Raw genomic sequence first — 20,234 nt, 5'->3', positions numbered from 1 at the left:
ACAAACAACAAGCACTACTCTACACAGCTCAAAACTCGCGTTTGAATAGTCAGTGCGTATACATTTGGGCGGTGTTTCGCAAATCTCCCCACACCGTGACGTAGACATGTGGGGGCGTGTTTGAATGAGCCGTTTTAGGTAGGCGTGGTTGAGTCTTAACTTTTATAAAGAATATCTCTTTGGTTTTGAGACTTTAGTCTTTGCAACTTCAGGGATCTTATCTATGCGCAAACAGCTTGTAACACTCCAAAGAGAAAGGAAAACTTGAAATCGCATCATATTACCCCTTTAAAGTAATTGAATATATAGTATTTGCCTACATATTTTTTTAGGGCAACCTGGAAATTAACATCACTCTGCTTCCCTCAACAAAAACCAATAGGATTTGCCATTGGCCTTTGGATTATTGCAAAAAATAAGTTTTGTGACCTACAAAAGTTTATGATTCTTATGTTTTGGTGAAGATAATCTTCACAAATTAACACAGCTTTTATGAACTAAAATAGGCTATAAACAAACTACTCCACTGTTACACAACTTCAAAGTCACCCGCAAGATCTTTTGATCTTTACTTAAAATTTACAAGCTGGAATGTTTTAGTTAGCATAGTCTGCAAGGAGCCGAGTATAAACACAATGAGGCTGTAAAAGCACACTAGTGAGTAGATGAGTTTACCTGTTCTGCGTGACAACCTCTGTAGTCCTATTTAGCCACTTGTTAACTACAACCTTATATCAAGACACATAAAAGCTTAAACAACGAGTGGGGTATTACTGACTGATGTATTTTATGTTGTAAAATAAAATGTAAAAATGTGCAGAACTTGTGTTAACCACTGACCTTATTTCAAACATTTAACCTGTCAGACTTTGACAGGATGGAAACCAATGTTCCCTCCAATTTTTTTTCTTCTAATTTCGGCCATCTGAGCAAAAACATTCTTACCATACCTGTACAGCACGCACACAAAAAAAGTGTGTAACTTTTAACTTTAATGTGCTATTTATATTTGATTTGACCCTTGATGTAACTAAATGATGTACATTTTAGGTTACCTGAGAAAACATTTTTACAGTACGATACACTGCCGTTCAAATGTTTGGGATCAGTACATTTTTTAAAGAAGTTTCTTAGGCTCATCAAGGCTTCATCTATTTGATAAAATATTAATAATATTGTGAAATATTATTGCAATTTAAAATAAAAGGTTTTCTATTTGAATATAATTTAAAATATAATTTATTCCTGGGAAGCAAAGCTGAATTTTCAGTGTCACATGATCCTTCAGAAATCATTCCAATATGCTAATTTATAATTAATGTTGGAAAAAGTTGGGACCTGTGATATTTTTCAGGATTCTTTGAGAAATAAAAAGTTAAAAAAGAACAATGTTTATTCAAAATAGAAATTTTGTGTTGCAATATACACTACTATTCAAAAGTTTTTTTTTTTTAATTAATACTTTTATTCAGCAAGGATGTGTTAAATGGATAAAAAGTGATAGTAAAGACTTATATTGTTAGAAAATATTTATATTTTTAATTAATGCTGTTCTTTTTAACTTTTTATTAGCCTAATCAAAGAATCAAAGAGAAAGGTTCCACAAATATTAAGCAGCACAACAATTTCAACACTGAAAATAAATCAGAATATTAGAATGATTTCTGAAGGATCATGTGACACTGAAGACTGGAGTAATGATGCTGAAAATTCAGTTTTTCTTCACAGGAATACACTATATTTTAAAATATATTAAAAAAGAAAACCAATATTAGAAATTGCAATAGCCTAAGAATTCACAATATTACAGTTTTTTTTTTTTTTCTGTATTTTGATCAAATGAATACAGCTTTGATGAGCATAAGTGACTCCATTAAAAAACAAGGCCAATTATTTATTAGGTTTATAATATAGGCCTAACATAATATAATACAATATCAAAACAATGTAGCATTTAAACTGATAGAAGAGAATAGAAAACAAACTGAAGCATTTAAACTGAGATCTGTAAGTTAAATATAAAAAAAAAAAAAAAAAAAACAAAACCTTTACATCTGAGTTCTTATATAGCTATCTAAACATCCCTAAAGTACAGTTTGCACAATACACCTGCGTGACTGTAAAGGTCTCGGAGTTTTGTTACCGATCTGTGCCCATCATCCGCTATTTCCAGCACGTAATTTGGCGCACATCGTTCTCTTTCTATGAAACCTGTAAACCGCATTCACCGGTTCTAACTCTATAGCGGTTTACCCGAGCATTGCAATTATTTCGTTTTTTACTAGAATACAATCAAATGGCTTTCATAACTAATTTTTGCATGTGCGTGGCACATTATTTCTCTGCGCGGCTGCGCGCATGCGCAGCTTAGAGGGGACATTGATGGAAACAGTTCAACAATGCTGGAATTTACTGTTCAGTGAGTGAGTCATATGTCGATTCAGAAGGTGCTCTAATGGATTTGATGAGTTAAATCAATAGAATCAGTTCATCAAATTGATTAAAAATGTAGTTTTTTGTAAACAATTCATTAAAATAATCAGCTCTTAGAGTCATTTGTTCAATTGGTCGCACTGTATGTTTGCGTTCATCTGAATGCACCACCATTCTAGTGACCCACTTATTCCCACTTTGCAAGGTCAAGACCCACAGTTTGAAAACGCCTGTTCTAGACAAAGCTACTATATTGTCAGTTTTCAGAAGAAAAGTCATTCATTTATCTCACTGTGTGTGTTTTCCCCATGCTTTCTCTGTTTGATCACTGTACATGAATAAAGACGATGAGTGATTTTTAGAAGTGCATGCAAGGCTCATCTGTCCTCTCTGTGAGCGGTTTCCTAACCTCAAGTGTGAACATGCAATAAAAAGCTAAAGGCCAGAGACTAAAGGAACATGCACAGGCAAACACACACACACACACACTGACAGGCCCATGGCGCAGTCCTTTGCTTTGAGGTTAGGCTACAAGAGGGTACCCAAGAGTCTTCCACTTTAAAACATGCAGCCATGCCGCAAGCATGCCTCCGCTCTTACAGCCTCAGTTACAGGAGCTGCTGGAACGCTTTTCCCTCAGGAAAGATGGTGACTGTCTGCTGCGTGTGGCACTTGGAGGCATTCCTGTGGCATTGGGAGGAGGCTACCGCTCTTCTCCTGCTGCCTCAGCAAGACAGGGTGACGGTTTGAAAACATTGTCCAGAGCCTCAGGGCTGACCTTTTATGATATCTAGCCTTGCTTGCAAGAGTTGGCCATTACAGAGAAGTAAAGATGAATGAATGAGTTTCCAAGTTGTTCCAAGCAGGTTTATGTTAGTTTGGTGGTTGTTTTTTTGCTATATCAGCCAAATCACTGTTTATTATGGTCAGCTTGTTGGTGGACTAGTTACGAAAACATGGTAGGGGTGTTACGTCCCAGATGTAAGGGTCTAGGGTAAGGGAGTAACAGAGAAAAGAAAAGAAAACTGGTTTGGGTGAGTGAGTACCAGTCCCCTGCCAAGCACAACAGACATGTTAAATTAAAAAAAAGTCAAGTGTTTTATTTACAGAATTTCCAAATGTCAAAGTAAAATAGGAAACAAAATATACTTCAGGAGGGGGAAAGGGAAAACAACAAACAAAAAGGACCATCTGACTAGTTAGGGAGTAAAACTGTCTAAACTGACAAAACAAAATAAAGTTAACAACAGAAATGTACACTAACTCCCTAACTAAGCAAAAACAAGAGAAAAAGATTCACAGAAATAAAATGGCTTCCACCTCCCTACAGCTTCCAACACAGAGACGCATAGCGCAACAACAACGCTAATTACTTATTTAGAAGGCTACAATAAGCCATGACTTGAGTAAGTTTTACTCAGTATCAATCTCTGACAAAACCACTACAACACAAGGCAGGCGAGAGGTACAGCACTCTGGACAGTAACGAGTGGCAGGTGCGAGCGATCACCTTGCTCTCCTCCGCACCTGGCTGAGCAGCAGTGACACATGGAAAGACACAGAAAGAGAGAGAAAGATAGCACAGCAGTACGTAGCATCCAAGTAGGGTACAACGGGGCTAAAGGCCCACCTTATGAAAAAATGTGCTATTCACTGCGCCTAAAATGTATAATTGCAGAAAAACATATATACGTTGTATTGAACATTAATGGAGCAACAGATTTTGTGTGAAAATAAATCATTCAAGTTGTTTATTTTGTTTAAAAATCTTATAAATGTATGAGGTGGCAAGGGGGGCCTTTTACCCCACACACTAAAAGGTAAAAGGCCCACCAGCATGGGGTAAAAGGCACACGGTATCGATACAAATAATTCAGCTAAAATAATGTTTTGTTTAATAATGTCTAAGTTAATACTTGTTCAAAACAATCACTTTAGCAAAGTTTGTACTGTTTTCTGCTTAATTAAAAAAAAAAAAAAAAAATATATATATATATATATATATATATACATATATATTGTTCAATAAATATACTGTCATTAAAATATGTTAATATAAAAATATATTTTAAAATACAGAAACAAACTCATTTTAATTAGTAAATATTCTGAAAGTATAGAATGAGATCCAATAATAATTGAAAATATATTTACAGTAGCAACAACAAATGGTATTTTATTATATGATATGATTAATATCATGTTTTTAAATATGATGGTTTCATTCTAAACATGGTGATTATCTCTAATATGGAGACATACATAATATGTGATATTTATAACAACATAATATATGATATTTACCATCTGAATCTAACCATGTCATGTCAACAAATGGAAAAGTCAGCCATCTATTAATTATCATGTTAATTACTGTGAGCCTTTAGCCCCAACAGCAGAGGTGCTTTTTACCCCAAATACCATAATTTTACATATTCTTTCGTTATTTAAAAACTGTTGCTTTAATTATCTTATGAAAATCATAAGGTAGACCTTTGTCTCAAAATATATGCATTAATTTTAGCGATTCTCATTTGCTACTTAAATCTGCAACATTTTAAAAAACATAAAATATTAGATCAAGTAAGCACAGAATCAACTTTGCGCTGCTGCGCGCGATCGCGTCTAAGATCAGACAAATAAACATGTGCATCTTGTAAAGCGAATGTTTTGGAAAGTGCTACGCCACATTTTTGTGCCATCTAGTGGTTTAGTTGAAAATAATATCAAAGGCACCTTTTACCCCGGGGCGCCTTTAGCCCCGTTGTACCCTACTATATGAATAAACACGGAACGTAATAAGGGGCCATCCAAAACAAACCATTTTTCAACCATTTTTCCTATTTAGCTGCAAGATAACACAATGTGTAAAGTACATCAGCACAGCTGCATGTTGTCTTGTTCTTGTTGAAGTTTATTATTCAAAAATCATAGCTGTTGAAAACACAGGCGAGTCCAAGTCATGAATGGAATTGTATCCCAAACACTTTATATCTTTTACAGCTGTCAGTTGGAATGTGATTCAGTCAGACACATCACCGATAACGCACAAAGACATTCCCTTAGTGCAGATGCTAATGCTCATCATATGAAATGCATCTCACCAGCCCCTCTTCCAAAAAATACAGAATGGCTGTCATTCCTCTCGCGTGTTGAATGCTTGCTGAGGCACATCTGTTTCTTCTCTTCTTCTTGCTCTCTCTCCTTGCTTCCATGTTCGCTTGTGCTAATTGCTGGTTGTTTCACCCAAGCCCACAGCACAACGGCAAGTTCTGCCAAGGCCCCGGTCGACTGCACCAGCTGTGTAACACCAAGCCATGCCAGCCCAATGGAGTGGACTTCAGAGCTCAGCAGTGCGCTGAGTACAACAGCAAACCCTTCAGGGGATGGTACTACAAATGGAAGCCATACACCAAAGTGGAAGGTATGGGAGATATTTGGGCCTCAATGCATTCATTACGAACAAAAGCAAATGTCTCATTAACAGCTGGAAGAGAGCACAGTAAACCTCTGCTGTGGGTTCAAAATCCCCATGCGTCTTCATTTACTGGACGAGCGAGACTCACACTCAAAAAAGGAATGTATTATAAATGTATGAGTTCGGTCAGCTTTTATAAGATTTTTTAAAAGTTTCTGAAAAAAGTCCCTTTTGCATTTATTTAAGCAAAAATACAGTAAAACAGTAATATTGTTAAATATTATATTTAAAATAGCAGCTATTACTCCAGTCTTACGTGTCACATGATTCTTCAGAAATCATTCTAATATGCTGATTTGGTGATCAAGAAACATTTCGTATTATTATCATCCATGTTGAAAACAGTTGCGCTGCTATTTCTGTAGAAACGGTGACACATTTGTTCACGATTCCTTTATGAATAGAACAGCATTTATTTGAAATAGTTTTAACAGTGTAAAACCTGTATCATCACTTTTTCAATTTAATGCATCATTGTTGAAAAAATAATAATAAAAAATAAAAAATAAATAAATAAACTTACTGACCCTCAAAATTTTAAACGGTTGCCTATGTGTAATCTTGTCTGACATAACTAACAACAAACCTCTAAAACACATTCATCTCAAACATTACCTGCTTAGTTTTTAATACCCTCTGTTATCTGAGTCAGCAAGAACAGCTGTGTTTTTAAATAGTAATCATTCTCATTAGTTTCTGACAATATGTATTGAGATTGTTACATAGGACAAATATATTCTACCCAAGCAATTTATCTCCCCTAATGTGTGTTGTCTAAGCTGTGCATGGATTTGGACTGGAAACATGTATCCACTCGTTATGTGAGTGCAGTGCACTGATCAACCCTGTAGGCAGGTTTGGACCTGAATAGGACCCTGTTTGTATAATTGGGCTTTCTCATGTGTTAGCAGACTGGGAGTGAAAAGGGAAGAATAGCAACAATTGGGTAATATCCTGTCAGATTTTTTAAAACTAAAGAGAAAGACCAGTGAGGTGAATGGAGCTCCATGCTCTAATTAGTAGGTCATGTGTTTCAGAGGCTAGTACAGGTGTTAGTGTAAGCCCACTGGTTCTATTCCCCGCACTTGCCCCGAGTGGGATTTGACCCGGCGATTCTGGTATGGGAGGTGGCTGCGCTAACAAAGACGATAAAAACTGCACAGTTTTACCTGCACAGCTCTTACTAGCTGGCCTCCATTACATTAGGAAGCAGTTTGACTGGGATTTTGGAGTTAGATCAAACTGGATTAACCACTGACGTGTCCCGTAGTTAAGTTTCGCTTGACCTCCTCTTTACTTTTAAGGGCATTATTCAACTTTTATTGTTAGGTTTACTGTTGTTTCGTTTTCTATTCAGCTAGACCTGTAAGTCTGTAACAACATAATTTGTTTTCCTTTGAAGTAAAAGCACAATAATTATGATCTAATATGTTCCTAAAAAAAAAAAAAAGAGAAAGAAATCTATCTGTTCATACTGAGCTGTTGTATTGAATGAGCCTGGATTTGTGTGTGGATGCAGATGCATCTCTGATAGGTCCATATTTTTCTCTCGGTTGGAGAGTTGGAAAGAGCCGCCTCTCTTGCATTCCAGCTTTATGGGCCCATTTGTAACAGAGTTTAAAATTTTAGTGTAACATGTGTTCTGTGGCTATGTTCTCTACAGCATGGTGAGCCTTCCAGTTGCTTCACAGCCAACCACACACAGCTTAAACATGCCCAGTAATTAGCACTAGACAGTAGTACACATCTGCATTGTGTCTGCTAAAAATAAATGATGCATGATGGACAGCAAAGTTCTGTGTTTTGTGTATTGATGACTCTCAGACAAAAGGTTAAAATAAAGTCACATTTAATTTAATTTAATTTCATTTAATAAAAATGTTTCTAATTTAATTTAATTTAATTTATTATTTTTTTTGTACAGCGATTTGTCGATAGAGCAATCTCATTCTCAAGCTCAAACTGAAATGTATGGGAATCATTGATAGTCTGGGTTTGTGCATGCTTTTCAAAGAATTGGTTTCCATTTTACATAAAAGTCCACCTGCTTTTTGTCTGAAAAATGTTCAGAGGATTATCGCTCCATATGTCCTCATGCGTGAGACTTCATAGCAGCATGCTGAGGGTACCAGTACACAGCCTCAGAAGATCTAACATAAAATCACTCTGAAGCTATAAGATCTAATGACCCCATTCATCTCCTATCTAGAAGAGGACATCTGTAAGCTGTACTGCATTGCTGAGGACTTTGATTTTTTCTTCGCTATGTCCAGCAAAGTCAAAGATGGGACGTCTTGCTCTGACTACAAAGGAGGCGTGTGCATTGATGGGATATGCGAGGTACGTGAGGAGGTGATGATTCTGAGATGGTCATATTTCAGGCATCAATTGATTGACACAAACATTTTGTTATATTCATCAGACCCAGTGGGATAAACTGTGTGTGTCAGTTAAAAAATTTTGTTTTAATAACTTTTCATGTGTAGCTGGTGGGCTGTGACCAGGTGTTGGGATCAAAGGCCACTTTGGATGCCTGTGGAGTGTGTAAAGGAGACAACTCCACCTGCAAGTTCTACAGTGGCCAGTACACCCTCCAGCACAGAGCCAATGGTAAGGCTCTTGTAGAGCATGTTTCTTTCATACCTTCTGATCTTCTCTGATAAATCAATATTTTGAAGAGAATAACAGGCTTTAAGAGAAAGAAACAAGGAGTAAATCATTATAAAATAATAGAAAAATGCCTAAAGCAGTGGTTCTCACCTGGGGTGGTTCTTATTTTTATCAGTGTTGAAAACAGTTGTGCTGCTTCAAATTTTAATGAAAACCTTGGCACATTTTTCTTTGATCAAATAAATCTTGTAACATAAATGCCTTAAAGGTCACTTTTGATCCTTTCTCAATTAAGAATTATTAATAAAATCTTACTGGCCCCAAAGTTTTGAATCTTTCACAAATCGGTACTGTATATAGGTGTATTTGATTCTTCTGATTTGATCAAAACAGTTTAAGAACTAGTGCCCTTTAATAAAATATAATAAGAGATCATAGAGACTAAAAGAACCAAAAATTGGCACGTCTGTCACTTTAGAGCTCCTCTCCTCAGACTTAACAGAAAACTGCAATGTATTTTTTAGAGCACTTACACAGCAGGAGCTCTTGCAAGTCTGGCACCTCATCGCTCTCCTCCGACTGAAGGAGGTGATAATGCATCAGCTCAAAGATGCCTGTTCCCTCTGGCCTTTAAAAATGCAGAAACTGCAAAAGTGAGCAGACATGGCAAACCTATTTCCACTTTTTTTCCATCTCTTCAGAATATTACCCCGTTGTGATGGTTCCCGCTGGAGCGAGGAGCATCAGGGTGCAGGAGATGGAGATCTCCACCAGCTACCTGGCCGTCCGCAGTCTGAAACGCGGCACCTACTACCTGACAGGTGATTGGACGGTGGACTGGCCTGGCAGGTTCCAGTTCGCAGGCACTACGTTCAACTATCAACGCTCTTTCAACCGGCCTGAGATCTTGTACGCCGCAGGCCCCACTAATGAGACCCTGCTCTTTGAAGTGAGTCACCCCCGTCCCCGTCCGGCCTGACACCTGTTAGCGAATTAGCCATGACAGGGTCTTGGCAAGAGTGCTGTGGCCATTCGGTCAGATGAAAACAAGGCTGAGGGACAGTGGGTGAGTGAGAGAGATGAGAAACAAATGATAGAAAGATAGAGAGAGAGACAGAAGAGAAGGCACACAAATGAGTTGAACGGGCAGACTAACGCCTCTGTTTGGGATTAATTGCAGGCCAGAGCCAACGTGGTCATTGTGACTTTCATCTTCAGTATGTAGAGATTCAAGATCAAACAGTGCGACAATGTGAATGGCACTAAGCTTTGAACTCACTGTGTGCTCTTGCTAATGGGCAGCACAGGGCACCGCTTACATGAAGGATGGTGGGTATGGGCTCAGATGACCTTTGAGGTTAAGTCATAGTAAGGGCACTTCATATATCAGCACGAATCTGAAGTGGGGATAAGAGAGATCATTCGATTTCAGAAGAATCATTTCAACCTTATATCGACATTGTGCTCTACTGTAGTAGTTCTGTGGGCTGATATGTAATGTTTCGTGCACTCTTGGAAAGAAAATTGGTTACACTTTATTTGATAGTCCACTTTAGACATTCTAATAACTAGAAGTAACTTTGTAACTACATCAACTAATTCTCATTCATCTCAGAGTAGATTGTTAGGGTATGTTTAGGCTTAGTAGAATAAGTTGACATATATACTTGCAAAGTGTCTCATAGTCAGTATGTTGTATGTTGTGGACCCATGTATGTTGTTTTTTTATTGTTTTTTTTTTTGCTAAATCACGTTTTAGATAGGATGTCAACAACAGCTTAAAAATAACTGCATTTACTATGTACAGATAAGTTCAACGGTAATATATTATGTTTATTGTTCTTTAATTCTAACATTATAACATGAATTGCAGTGAAACTGTTATACAGTTGAATTTATTACCATAGTCCCAGGGTTGCACTATTTGTGGCGGCATATTATGCAAATTAATTCTCTGCCAGCGGGAGGCGCTGTTTGAGTGGGAGAGAGCGAAGTTTCCCCTGTAACGCTGTACACAAAGCAGAGCTCTGCTTACAAACGCTGCTTTATCAGACATTACATGCAAGATTAAATGAAAATGACAAACATTTTTTTTTTTTTTCTGAAAACAGCTCTGTTTCCTTCAGAAATACAGTGATATAAAAACACCGGCACCAGTGCTCAGCCAAGCTTCTCCCCACCCGCCAACCATTCGAATTTCCGTAGGCAGGATTTATTTTAATTATATTCTAATGGACCTTTGTGATTTCACAAACACCGGAAAACAACGCTGTAGTCCAAACGAGCCGTTCGTTGTAACTTAGTTCTTGAAAAGAGATTTTTTAAAAACAAAATATCTCCCTTTGGAGTGGACTTTGAGATTTGTAACTTTGTAGATCTTTTTATGCCCAAACATACACACTACACACTGACTAAAATTCAAAGAGTGAAAAAGCATAGGCTAATAGGACCCCTTTAAATTAAAATTAAGAATAATGCTGTAGCACCAAACAATTCAATATTTATGCTGCCAAAATCTTTATTTCAACCAATCAACGTCATTGTAAAGTTTGAATGAATAATTTGAGCTCCAAGAAAGATTAAAATGATTGCATATTTGAATGATTTCACTTACCAGTTAAAAGAAATGCATTATATCATACTTCCAATTTTCTTTTGTTACCAACACCTCAAGCTGTTAATCCATTTGGCCTTGATATTATTGCAGGTATTGTGTAAGATGTATAAAAGTTAGGCATGCTTCATTTAATACTATTTCATTTTGATCTTATTTACTGGCCTTTGATCTGCACCGCACTCAACCTGTGCTTTACGTGTATGCAGCATTGCCCTTCAGCCCACATGCCCTCTCTTCATTACGTTTTCACCAGGGTGGGCGGTGGCAGCAGAGGTCTGATTTGCAGATGAGTTGGCATTAATCTCTCTAAGTATGCTCTGTAATTTCAAAAAGAAGAGGAGGGTAGAGAGAGATTAAAAGATTAAGATTTCTGCAATTTAACTCAATAGATCAGAGAGGTTTGGGGTCACGATTCGAGGGAAGCAGCTGTTCAATTATGCTTGGCTGGATCTCTCAGTTTAACCTGCTATGGAAAATGGATAAGTATCAGCTTCGAGACCCTTACTGAATGCTTAGGGAAATGCATTTCGAAAAATGTGAACGTAAACGTTGACTTGGTTACAGAGCTTGTAATCGGCTCAGCAATGTGGCTTGAGAGGCACTAGACGAGACATAACAGTGCATTTCCCTTCAAACTTGATGTGCTTCTGATTTAAACATTTTTTAGGATTTATTTAAGTATTGACATTCTTGTGGCATGTCTTAAGAGGGTCATACCAGTCCAGAGTGATTCATTTAGATGTGTATCTGTGCTCGCATTCATCAATCTTTCATTCACACGTTTCTTCTTGACCGTAGGAACTGCTACACTTCTAGCCAGAGCACAGATGGATTTTTGTGTAGTAACCCTATACTGAGAGTGCTTGATAATGATCCTAGTAGTCCTGTTCAACAGTTTAATAATTACCCCAGATTTTCTGTCATTATTCAGAATGACTAGAGTGAAAGATAGAGAGGGTGCGTCTAGAGCAAGACACATCAGAAAACTTGCTTTTACAGTATTTGGATGGGGAAGGATGTTTTGCATGTTGAAACGATGTTCGAAATTGTGATTCTTGTTACATATGTTAAGAGTGAAACTCTAGACCTCCTATATCAGAACACAGACATGGTGCAGTGGACTCTTGCGGGTCTTGACACTGGATCAGAAGAGGTAGAGTTTCCCCATGTGTTGTATCCATAGTCAGATGGCTAGTCGGATCACAGATGGATCAGAGACCTCCTCCTGAGCCTGATTCTGGAATAGCTGCTCTGTGTTGAGTGCCAACTGTAAATCTGGACCAGCTTTGAACAGGCTAGCGTGCAGGGTCTCATGGACCGCTTCCAGGGCAATAGATTCAGCCTGGACGCTCAGAGGGAGAGTGAGCCAAGATACAGTATGTTAAAAAGTTTGCTAACTTGCCACTGTGTTTCAATATACTTGTTTTACTTCCCCTGGAAATCCTCCATCCTTCAAATACTGCCTTTGTTTGATTCACACAATATCTTCTGCTGTTCTGTTGATAGATTCTTTCCTCCTCTACAGGTCTGGACTTACTTGAGTTACGTTCAGTTAGTGGTTCAGTCTCAACATTCACCTGCATCTCATTGAACATGAAACATGAATTCACATGAATCCATACCTCTTCATCTGTAATGTCAAACATAGCCATGACACTAAACTGAACCCAAGTTTGGCTAGTAAAGATTTTGGATGGTTTTAGATAACCCAATAATCTGACAGAGCATTGAGACTGGTTTATTGTCTTTATTGTGATTTAAGGATAATCTTCCCACATCAGCAGCAGCCTGCCGCACACTTCCTGTTCAAAACATTAACTGAGGGTGAATCCATAGTAATTAGAGGATGGGTGGCATATGCCTAATCCACTGCTTAAGTTCACACTCTTACTTAAGAGAAATTTGGGCTGCCTTGCAATTACTGTTGGCTCGTGTAAACATTGCTGCAATTCTTCCGTGACCCTTAAGATTCGATACTTGTTTAGCTGCTTTGTTTTTACTTTCTACATATAGTTTGGTGGTTTACCAGTTCCAGTGAATTTGGTGTCATTGCATTTATATTACAAATAGTCTAAGGAAAACCCCATGTGGCAAAGTCTGAGTAAAAACAAAGGTCCTCTTCTTGTCGGACAACATTTCCACTCCATTAGAATTATCCTCAGGTTGTCCTCAATGGCCTTGGGCAAGGATTTAGTGAGGAACTGGCTGAACTTCCTCTGTGGTCTAGTCTCACATGAATGACTACAAGATCTTCTCCAGGAACAGCCTCCAAAACTATAGCATACAGATCTACTGAAACATAAACATCAATGTAAAACTTGCTGGGAAATAAAGTCTCACAGTTTACCACTATATGAAAATATTCAGATTCACCCAACCCACAGTTTGGTCCACTTGTGCCGTTTTCCAAGCTGACAAGCTTCAGTTCAAACACATAGACAGTCTAATTCAAGCATCTCTTTAAATCAGGGTCACTAGGAGCACTGTGGTGTCATTGCTCAGTCCCAATGGAGCTACAGCCACAAAACAACAGCAGACACTCTGGCACCTTCTGCCTTGCTGGAATATGAGAACATTAACAAGACAGTCAGCACGACTACATGCACTTTAACAGTTCAATTTCAGTCAAACTAAAGCAGTAATTTGAGTTTTAAACAACTGAAATCATACCAGTCCGGTTTTTGCATATTCAGACTAATAGCGCTAGATAATGTGATTGTAGTTTGACTTTCTCCAGCATGTATGTATCTTAACCGGACTACAAGTTGCCTCATTATTGTGCTCTCTGAAACACAGAGGTGTTCAAAAGTATGGAGTTAGTAATTTTTTTATGTTTTTGAAAATAAGTTTCTTATGTTCACCGTGGTTGCTTTTATTTGATCAAAAATAAAAGGAAAAATAGTAATACTGTGAAATATTATTACGATTTAAAGTATCCGTTTTATATTTTAATATAGCTATTTTAATAGAAGTTATTCCTGTGATAGCAAAGATGAATTTTCAGCATCATTATTCCAGTCTTCAGTGTCACATGATCCTTTAGAAATTGTTCTAATATGCTGATTTGGTGCTCAAAAATATTTCTTATGTGTTATTATTAACAATGTTGAAAACAGTTAAAAATGGTAATACATCATGGACTGTGTTTGTGTTTTTAAGGATTCTTTTATGTTTGAAGAATGGCCTTTATTTGAAATAGAAATCTTTTGCAAAATTATAAACGACTTAAATTTTTCATGAATTTAATGCATTCTTGCAGAATCCAAATATTAAATTTCTATCAGTTTCTCCAAACTTTTGAACAGTAGTGTATATTTGGATAACCAGAAACCTGTTGCTTGATTGATTTCACTAACCCATGACCATCTCTTCTCCTCCACAGATTCTTCTTCAGGGTAAAAATCCTGGTATATCATGGGAATACACTCTACCCCATCCGGAGAAGAAGCACAACTACACCTGGTCCGTGGTGCGCTCTGACTGCTCTGCGCCTTGTGCTGGGGGTGAGTGGATGCTGTATGTATGGTAAATGTTTACTTGGTTGACTCAAGTGATAGAGAGCAGAGTTCCTGTGGTTGTGTGTCAGCGAGAAAGGAAGTGTATGTGTGCATTTGTCCAGGTCCATCAAATGCACCTTTGTGAGCAGAGTAAAAAAAAAACAAAAGTGCGCCCCTCCTTCCTCCAGACCTCCGAATCACATTGGCTCATCTCTGTGGTAGTGGCTCCTCCATTCACAGTCAGTTGTCTGAGTGTTGGTGGCAGACAGACAGCACTATGACATGCCCAGAGTACAGATCTCTATCTGCGCTCTCACACAGTTTCATTCATGCTTTTCTTTAGAACAGACCTCTGGGCCGCCCCTCCTGGCCTCTCACACTGACAGAGGCCCGGCTTTGTTTGCCACAACAGAAGCCACGCTACAGTACTGCCATTCATCCTGAGCTCCCATAATCCCCAGAAAGACTATTCACGGACAGTGTGCTCCAAGCTTTCCTTTTCAAAAGATTGCTTAGAGGATGCATTAGTTTATCACATGATAAAGATGTATGTTAGGCCGGGTTAGAGAGATGGATCTCGGCAAAATATCCAAAGAGAGTAGTTGTGTTTATGCTCACTATCTCTCTGTACCTCTTTCTAACTCTCACTCAGGTCGGGTCTCGACGAAAGCCATTTGTTTGCAGGATCAGAACACGCAGGTCAACTCTTCACTCTGCAACCCTGAGACCAGACCTGTGGTGGGCTCTCACCTGTGCAACACACAGCCCTGCCCTGCCTAGTAAGAGTCTGTGTGCGTGTGAGTGTGAGTGTGTTTGTGGGTGTGCTATTCTGTCTGACTTCCTTGTCTCATGCTTGCTTCTTTCCAGCAAAGTTGGGTACAACTGAGTTTTAGCTCCGTTTTAGTTCTTGAGTTTGAATTTGAATTGCTCACACCCAACACGGGTAGTAGAATTGGAAGTTAAATTGGAAAGAAATAATATATCAATCCTGCACACAAGACCTTTTAAACTTCTTTAAAGTTGTGATATAATGGAAGTAGCAACAGATTGTTCTTTTTTTTCCAGATTGTGACATACAGTACATCCTTGTGAAACAGAAAATGAAATGTAGGGTGGGTACTTGGTTTTGTCAGTTAGTTGGTGATTGGATGGAGGCAGATCTGAATGCAAGCTTGCAGTTGATTGTAAAAAAAGGGACGGGTTTAAGTGGATTCAGTGATTGGAGAAGTCGGTCATATGTCACTACTTTCAGGATGCCACAATATGGGAAAAAAATCTACTTCTGTAAGTTATTTTCACTGTAAGATCAAGTTTTGACGTTGACATTAAAAATCACAACGTCAAAAAAAGTAAACATATGAATGAATCACGTACAGTAAGAACAATAACATGCATTTAGAAAACAAATCGTGGATTTTGATTTCATGCTGATCTCAAATACGTTTTTTAATTCAAATTTTTTTCTTTACGAACCTTCCTTTTCTAGGTAAGAATCTATATAAATTGCATTTTATTTTAATTCAACTTCCTTGATTTCAAACCAGCTTGCTACTTCCATTCAAATTCAAAAATTTTAATGAAAATGGTGTACAACCCTGCTTTCCAGCACTATTTGTGGGCACGGTGCCCTGGTATGTCTGTGTGAAATCAGCTGTGGTGGCTTCAGCATGAGCAGAACCCAGCCTAAAGCTCTGAGAAGTCACGTTCTTCCTTGGGTTCTTTTCTCTGTTTCATTCCTTAAAGAAAACAGGATTAACATAGCCTCCAGACAGGGACTGACTGCACCCTTACTGCCCAAACTGCAGCTCCAAGCCACAGCCTGCCACACACGCACCTCTTAAATTATACAAACTCAAACCCACATACAAACATAAACACACCAGCTTTCACAATAAGGCACATATACACACACAAATACTAGTTTCATTCTGTGTTGTCTTTTTGTTGACTACAGTGAATTACTACTCAAATATTCCAAGAACTGAAGCCATATTTATTAAAGACTCCCACTATGTTTACAGTGAGAGTTATGAGTGAAAAGGATAAGTGTTCTATTTGGATTGAGGAAGATAAATGGAAAAAAGGCACCTTACAGAAGTTGATGAATGAATTGGATAGAGGCATTGTACTGTGCGAAAAACATGCTTAATGATCCTTTAGCATGGAAAAAAGAGAACGAAAAGCAGAGACCGTCCCTCTAGGGACCCTGGGAAAAACATTCTCAGTCTAGGTGTCAGAAACCTCTGGGCTCTGGAGACTATAAAAGGAACTGCTCAAAACCGCCTTTCTCTGGCTGTCTCAAAGCTGAAGTCAATCTGCCGGTCCATCTTCCTTTTGAAAGTCCTGCTGCCATTCTTACAAGAGCAACACTCAGCTCGACTTGATTTACTGATCTCTTGCCTTACAGAGGCATCTACATACCCAGCATCCCTCACTTGCCAGGGTGAAAGGCATTGACACACCATTCTGGAACTCAGATAACAAATCACCCCTTCTGGCTTTCCTCCCTCCGTTCTTCTCGCTCTCTCTTTCTCTCTGGCCTTGCATCGTGTGAAATGTTGGCTGCGACCGATTATAATGTGCGGGCTATGGCGAGGCGATGCTAAAAGGGGAAATCAAGACCATATGATTGTTTCCTTACAGCAACAAGCTCTAACCGATTTGGCTTGTCCCATTCAAAGCCTGACAAATAGTCCAATAACAGTGTAATTGAAAACAACGGCAGGGTTGACGGGAGAGCAGCGTGTCTGCGGTGGTGCTGGATATGTTGAGACAGACTGCACAAGTTCCCATCACTCACCACCAGTGTCTGCCTGTAACCCTAAGACAGTGTAACCTGGTGAGAGGCTTTGATTACCAGTAGAGATTACTAGTGATCCCAGACTCCTTCTGTTGGCGTCGCAACTCAATGACATCACCATCCTGTGGGTCACACAATGAGTTAGTTACCCATCGTACCTACATTGGAAAAGCTATTAAAGGGATAGTTCCTCCAAAAAATGAAACTTCAGTCACCATTTACTCTCCCTTATGTCATCTTTTAAAACCTGTATGACTTCTGCAGAATACAAAAGAACATATTTTGAAAAGTCAGTGTTTCAGTCTTTCTTAACAAAAATATCTTCATAATATTTTGTTTGTCTTATGCAGAAGAAAGAAAGTCATACAGGTTTGGAACGACATGAAGGTGAGAAATGATGACAGAGTTTTCATTTTCATCCCTTTAAGTGCTTCTCAAATGTAGGTATTATGTTACATCTTAAATGGCCTTGTGCTTTTTCTTCTCTCTTCATGAGATTCCCACCATTCAAAATGGATTTTCTTCTCTCAGTGTAGGTCATACAGTAAGTGTGTTTATTGTTCAGTTCAGACAGACAGGTCCTAAATCCCACAGTTACTAATGACCTCCCCCACTGTATGCAGAGCCGAGTCTGTTCCCCCCCATACTGAATGACATCATGGCCTTACGATATCGACTACAGATACAGATACCGGAACATTATTTGTTTGAGGCATTATGTGCTTTGATTTATGACTGCTGAAAAGAGGAAAACTAAAAAAAGGGTGCAGGAAAGGGAAAATAAATAGACCTTTGGAAACACTTCCAGAAAAAAGTATGGGCATGCATTCAAAACAGGAGAGCAAGACAGAAGCTTCTGCTTATCTTTCCAGCAAATATCTTCAGTGTTGACAGGTCTGCCCATGTTTTATTATGGAGCAAGTGAGGCCTCATCCCTGTGGGAATTGAGCGCGTCTAGCTGGCCAGGAATCGAGCGCTAATCTCCGGACTATGGCCTACAGGATTCAGTCTGACGACGTGCTCCCGGCTGCAAACGCTGCCCTGCTGCTTCTGTGAAGCGTGGAGCGCGGTGACTTCAAACACGGGCTGGGCCCAGAAGCGGCCAGCTTGATTTGTTCCCTAAAATGTCATGAAAAGATAAATGCACATGCCTTAAAGACTTTTGCAGTGCCCTCTGAATATTCCTCCATTTCTTTTGGTTTCTTTGTTGTGTTGCATGATTGCATGTTTGCTTTTCTGTTCAACCACCATTCCTCAGGCGCAGATGGATTTAGGAATTTCTTACCAGACTCTTGTAGAATTGACCAACTCTTTGTAAAGAAATTATTTTTTTATTTAGCAAGGATGCATTATTGCATTAATAATTGCATAAATATGCATCAATAATTAAAAGAAGCAACAGCTGTTTTCAACATTGATAATAGTAAGAAATATTTCTTGTGCACCGTATCAGCATATTAGAATGATCTTTGAAGGAAATTAAAAAGCTTTGCCATCACAGGTTTTAAAAAATAAAATTATTTAAAATTGTAGTAATGGTTTTACTGTATTTTTAATAAAAATACAAATATAGTCTTGGTGAGCATTAGAAACTTTCAAAAACATTAACAAATCTTACTCACCCTGAACTTTTAAACTGTCATGTACATGATCACCCAAAAGAACAAAGACTATTGTAATGAATACCAATAAAAGAAATTTCCAATATCATACAACCAAACATAGCTAAAGTGGTTAGAGCACATGCTTTGGTCTGTTTAAAGTAATATTTTTAGCAAAAATGCAAAATGTTGCGTGGGTTTAGGAAAATACATGGTTCTCTTAGTGCTCTTAAACTTACAAATGCTTCCAAACCCAAACCATTCCCCAGAGAGCGCTAAAAATTCAGCCTTTGTCTCGCGGTACGGCCAATGGTAGCTTAAATTTCATTGAGTGATTTGGAATGAGTATCTATTATGGGTGCATCATTCTGAGTAGACATGGAGAAAATGCCAGTGAAATCAGACCGTATCCGGAATTGTGAAACAGTCTGCAGTATTGTCCCCAAAGATATGTCTTATTTAATTGTATGGCTTGAAATATGCGAGTTATTGAAAGATTCCAGAAATACAAAATTAAAACAAGTGCCAGCAGTGGTTTGCAGTGAGGCACGGCAAGTCAGCTCTTTGACCAATGACACATTGTCATTTATGTGGCGAGGAGAGGACGAGGGGGAGTGAAAAGGCATATTGTGCTGTGGATCGCGTTTCTTCCCTCAATTAAAATAGCAGTTTAACCATCTCCCTCCAATTTGTCAGATGGCTGGAGAGAAAATTAAAGGATTTTTCTCAGCTCGGTGGCTCAGGTCTGTGTGAGTGGTTGGGTGGAACTGGGTCTTCTAAGAAGTCGACCCGGGGCGTCTGTCCGGTGTTGCGGCCACGGTTCTCGTCATAGCTGTCATTTGCTCTAATCTCTCCCCAGACTGCCCAGCTCTATTTTAAAGCCTCTTTTCATCCACAGCCAAGAGAAGCAAGGACAGAGTTTCAATCTGAGCACTGGAACCAGCCTTCTCTGGCAACTAATGTTGAGTTTTACAGTTTTTTTTTTTTTTTTACATTTTTGTCTTTTAGACATAAATACACTCTAAAGTATTTTATCATGTCATATCCATTATCTAAAGTTAACAATATCACCATTATTTTTAGTCCACAAAAACAACATCTTATTTGATGGAAGACACATATTTTACCCGAGTGTTAAGGGTCGGTAAAAGTTTGGGTTCAGTAGGATTCAGTAGGTTTAATCTTTGAAAGAAATACA

General features: G+C 38.4%; 1 protein-coding gene across 2 annotated transcripts in view; it reads left to right on the top strand.

The window, feature by feature from the left end:
- The window catches only part of adamts18 (ADAM metallopeptidase with thrombospondin type 1 motif, 18), a 59,892-nt gene that overhangs the window by 29,230 nt on the left and 10,428 nt on the right, over nt 1–20,234 (top strand). For both annotated transcript variants that reach the window (XM_058782025.1, XM_058782026.1), the window contains 6 exons: nt 5,685–5,857; nt 8,121–8,251; nt 8,398–8,521; nt 9,223–9,470; nt 14,521–14,641; nt 15,288–15,414. In XM_058782025.1, coding sequence (XP_058638008.1) covers nt 5,685–5,857; nt 8,121–8,251; nt 8,398–8,521; nt 9,223–9,470; nt 14,521–14,641; nt 15,288–15,414 — 924 coding nt within the window. The remainder of the gene's footprint in view (nt 1–5,684; nt 5,858–8,120; nt 8,252–8,397; nt 8,522–9,222; nt 9,471–14,520; nt 14,642–15,287; nt 15,415–20,234) is intronic.

Source organism: Onychostoma macrolepis, chromosome 07 (genome assembly GCF_012432095.1).
Source record: "Onychostoma macrolepis isolate SWU-2019 chromosome 07, ASM1243209v1, whole genome shotgun sequence".
Classification (NCBI taxonomy): domain Eukaryota; kingdom Metazoa; phylum Chordata; class Actinopteri; order Cypriniformes; family Cyprinidae; genus Onychostoma; species Onychostoma macrolepis.
Note: the sequence above shows the minus strand (reverse complement) of the source record. Positions and strands in the feature narration are given on the sequence as shown.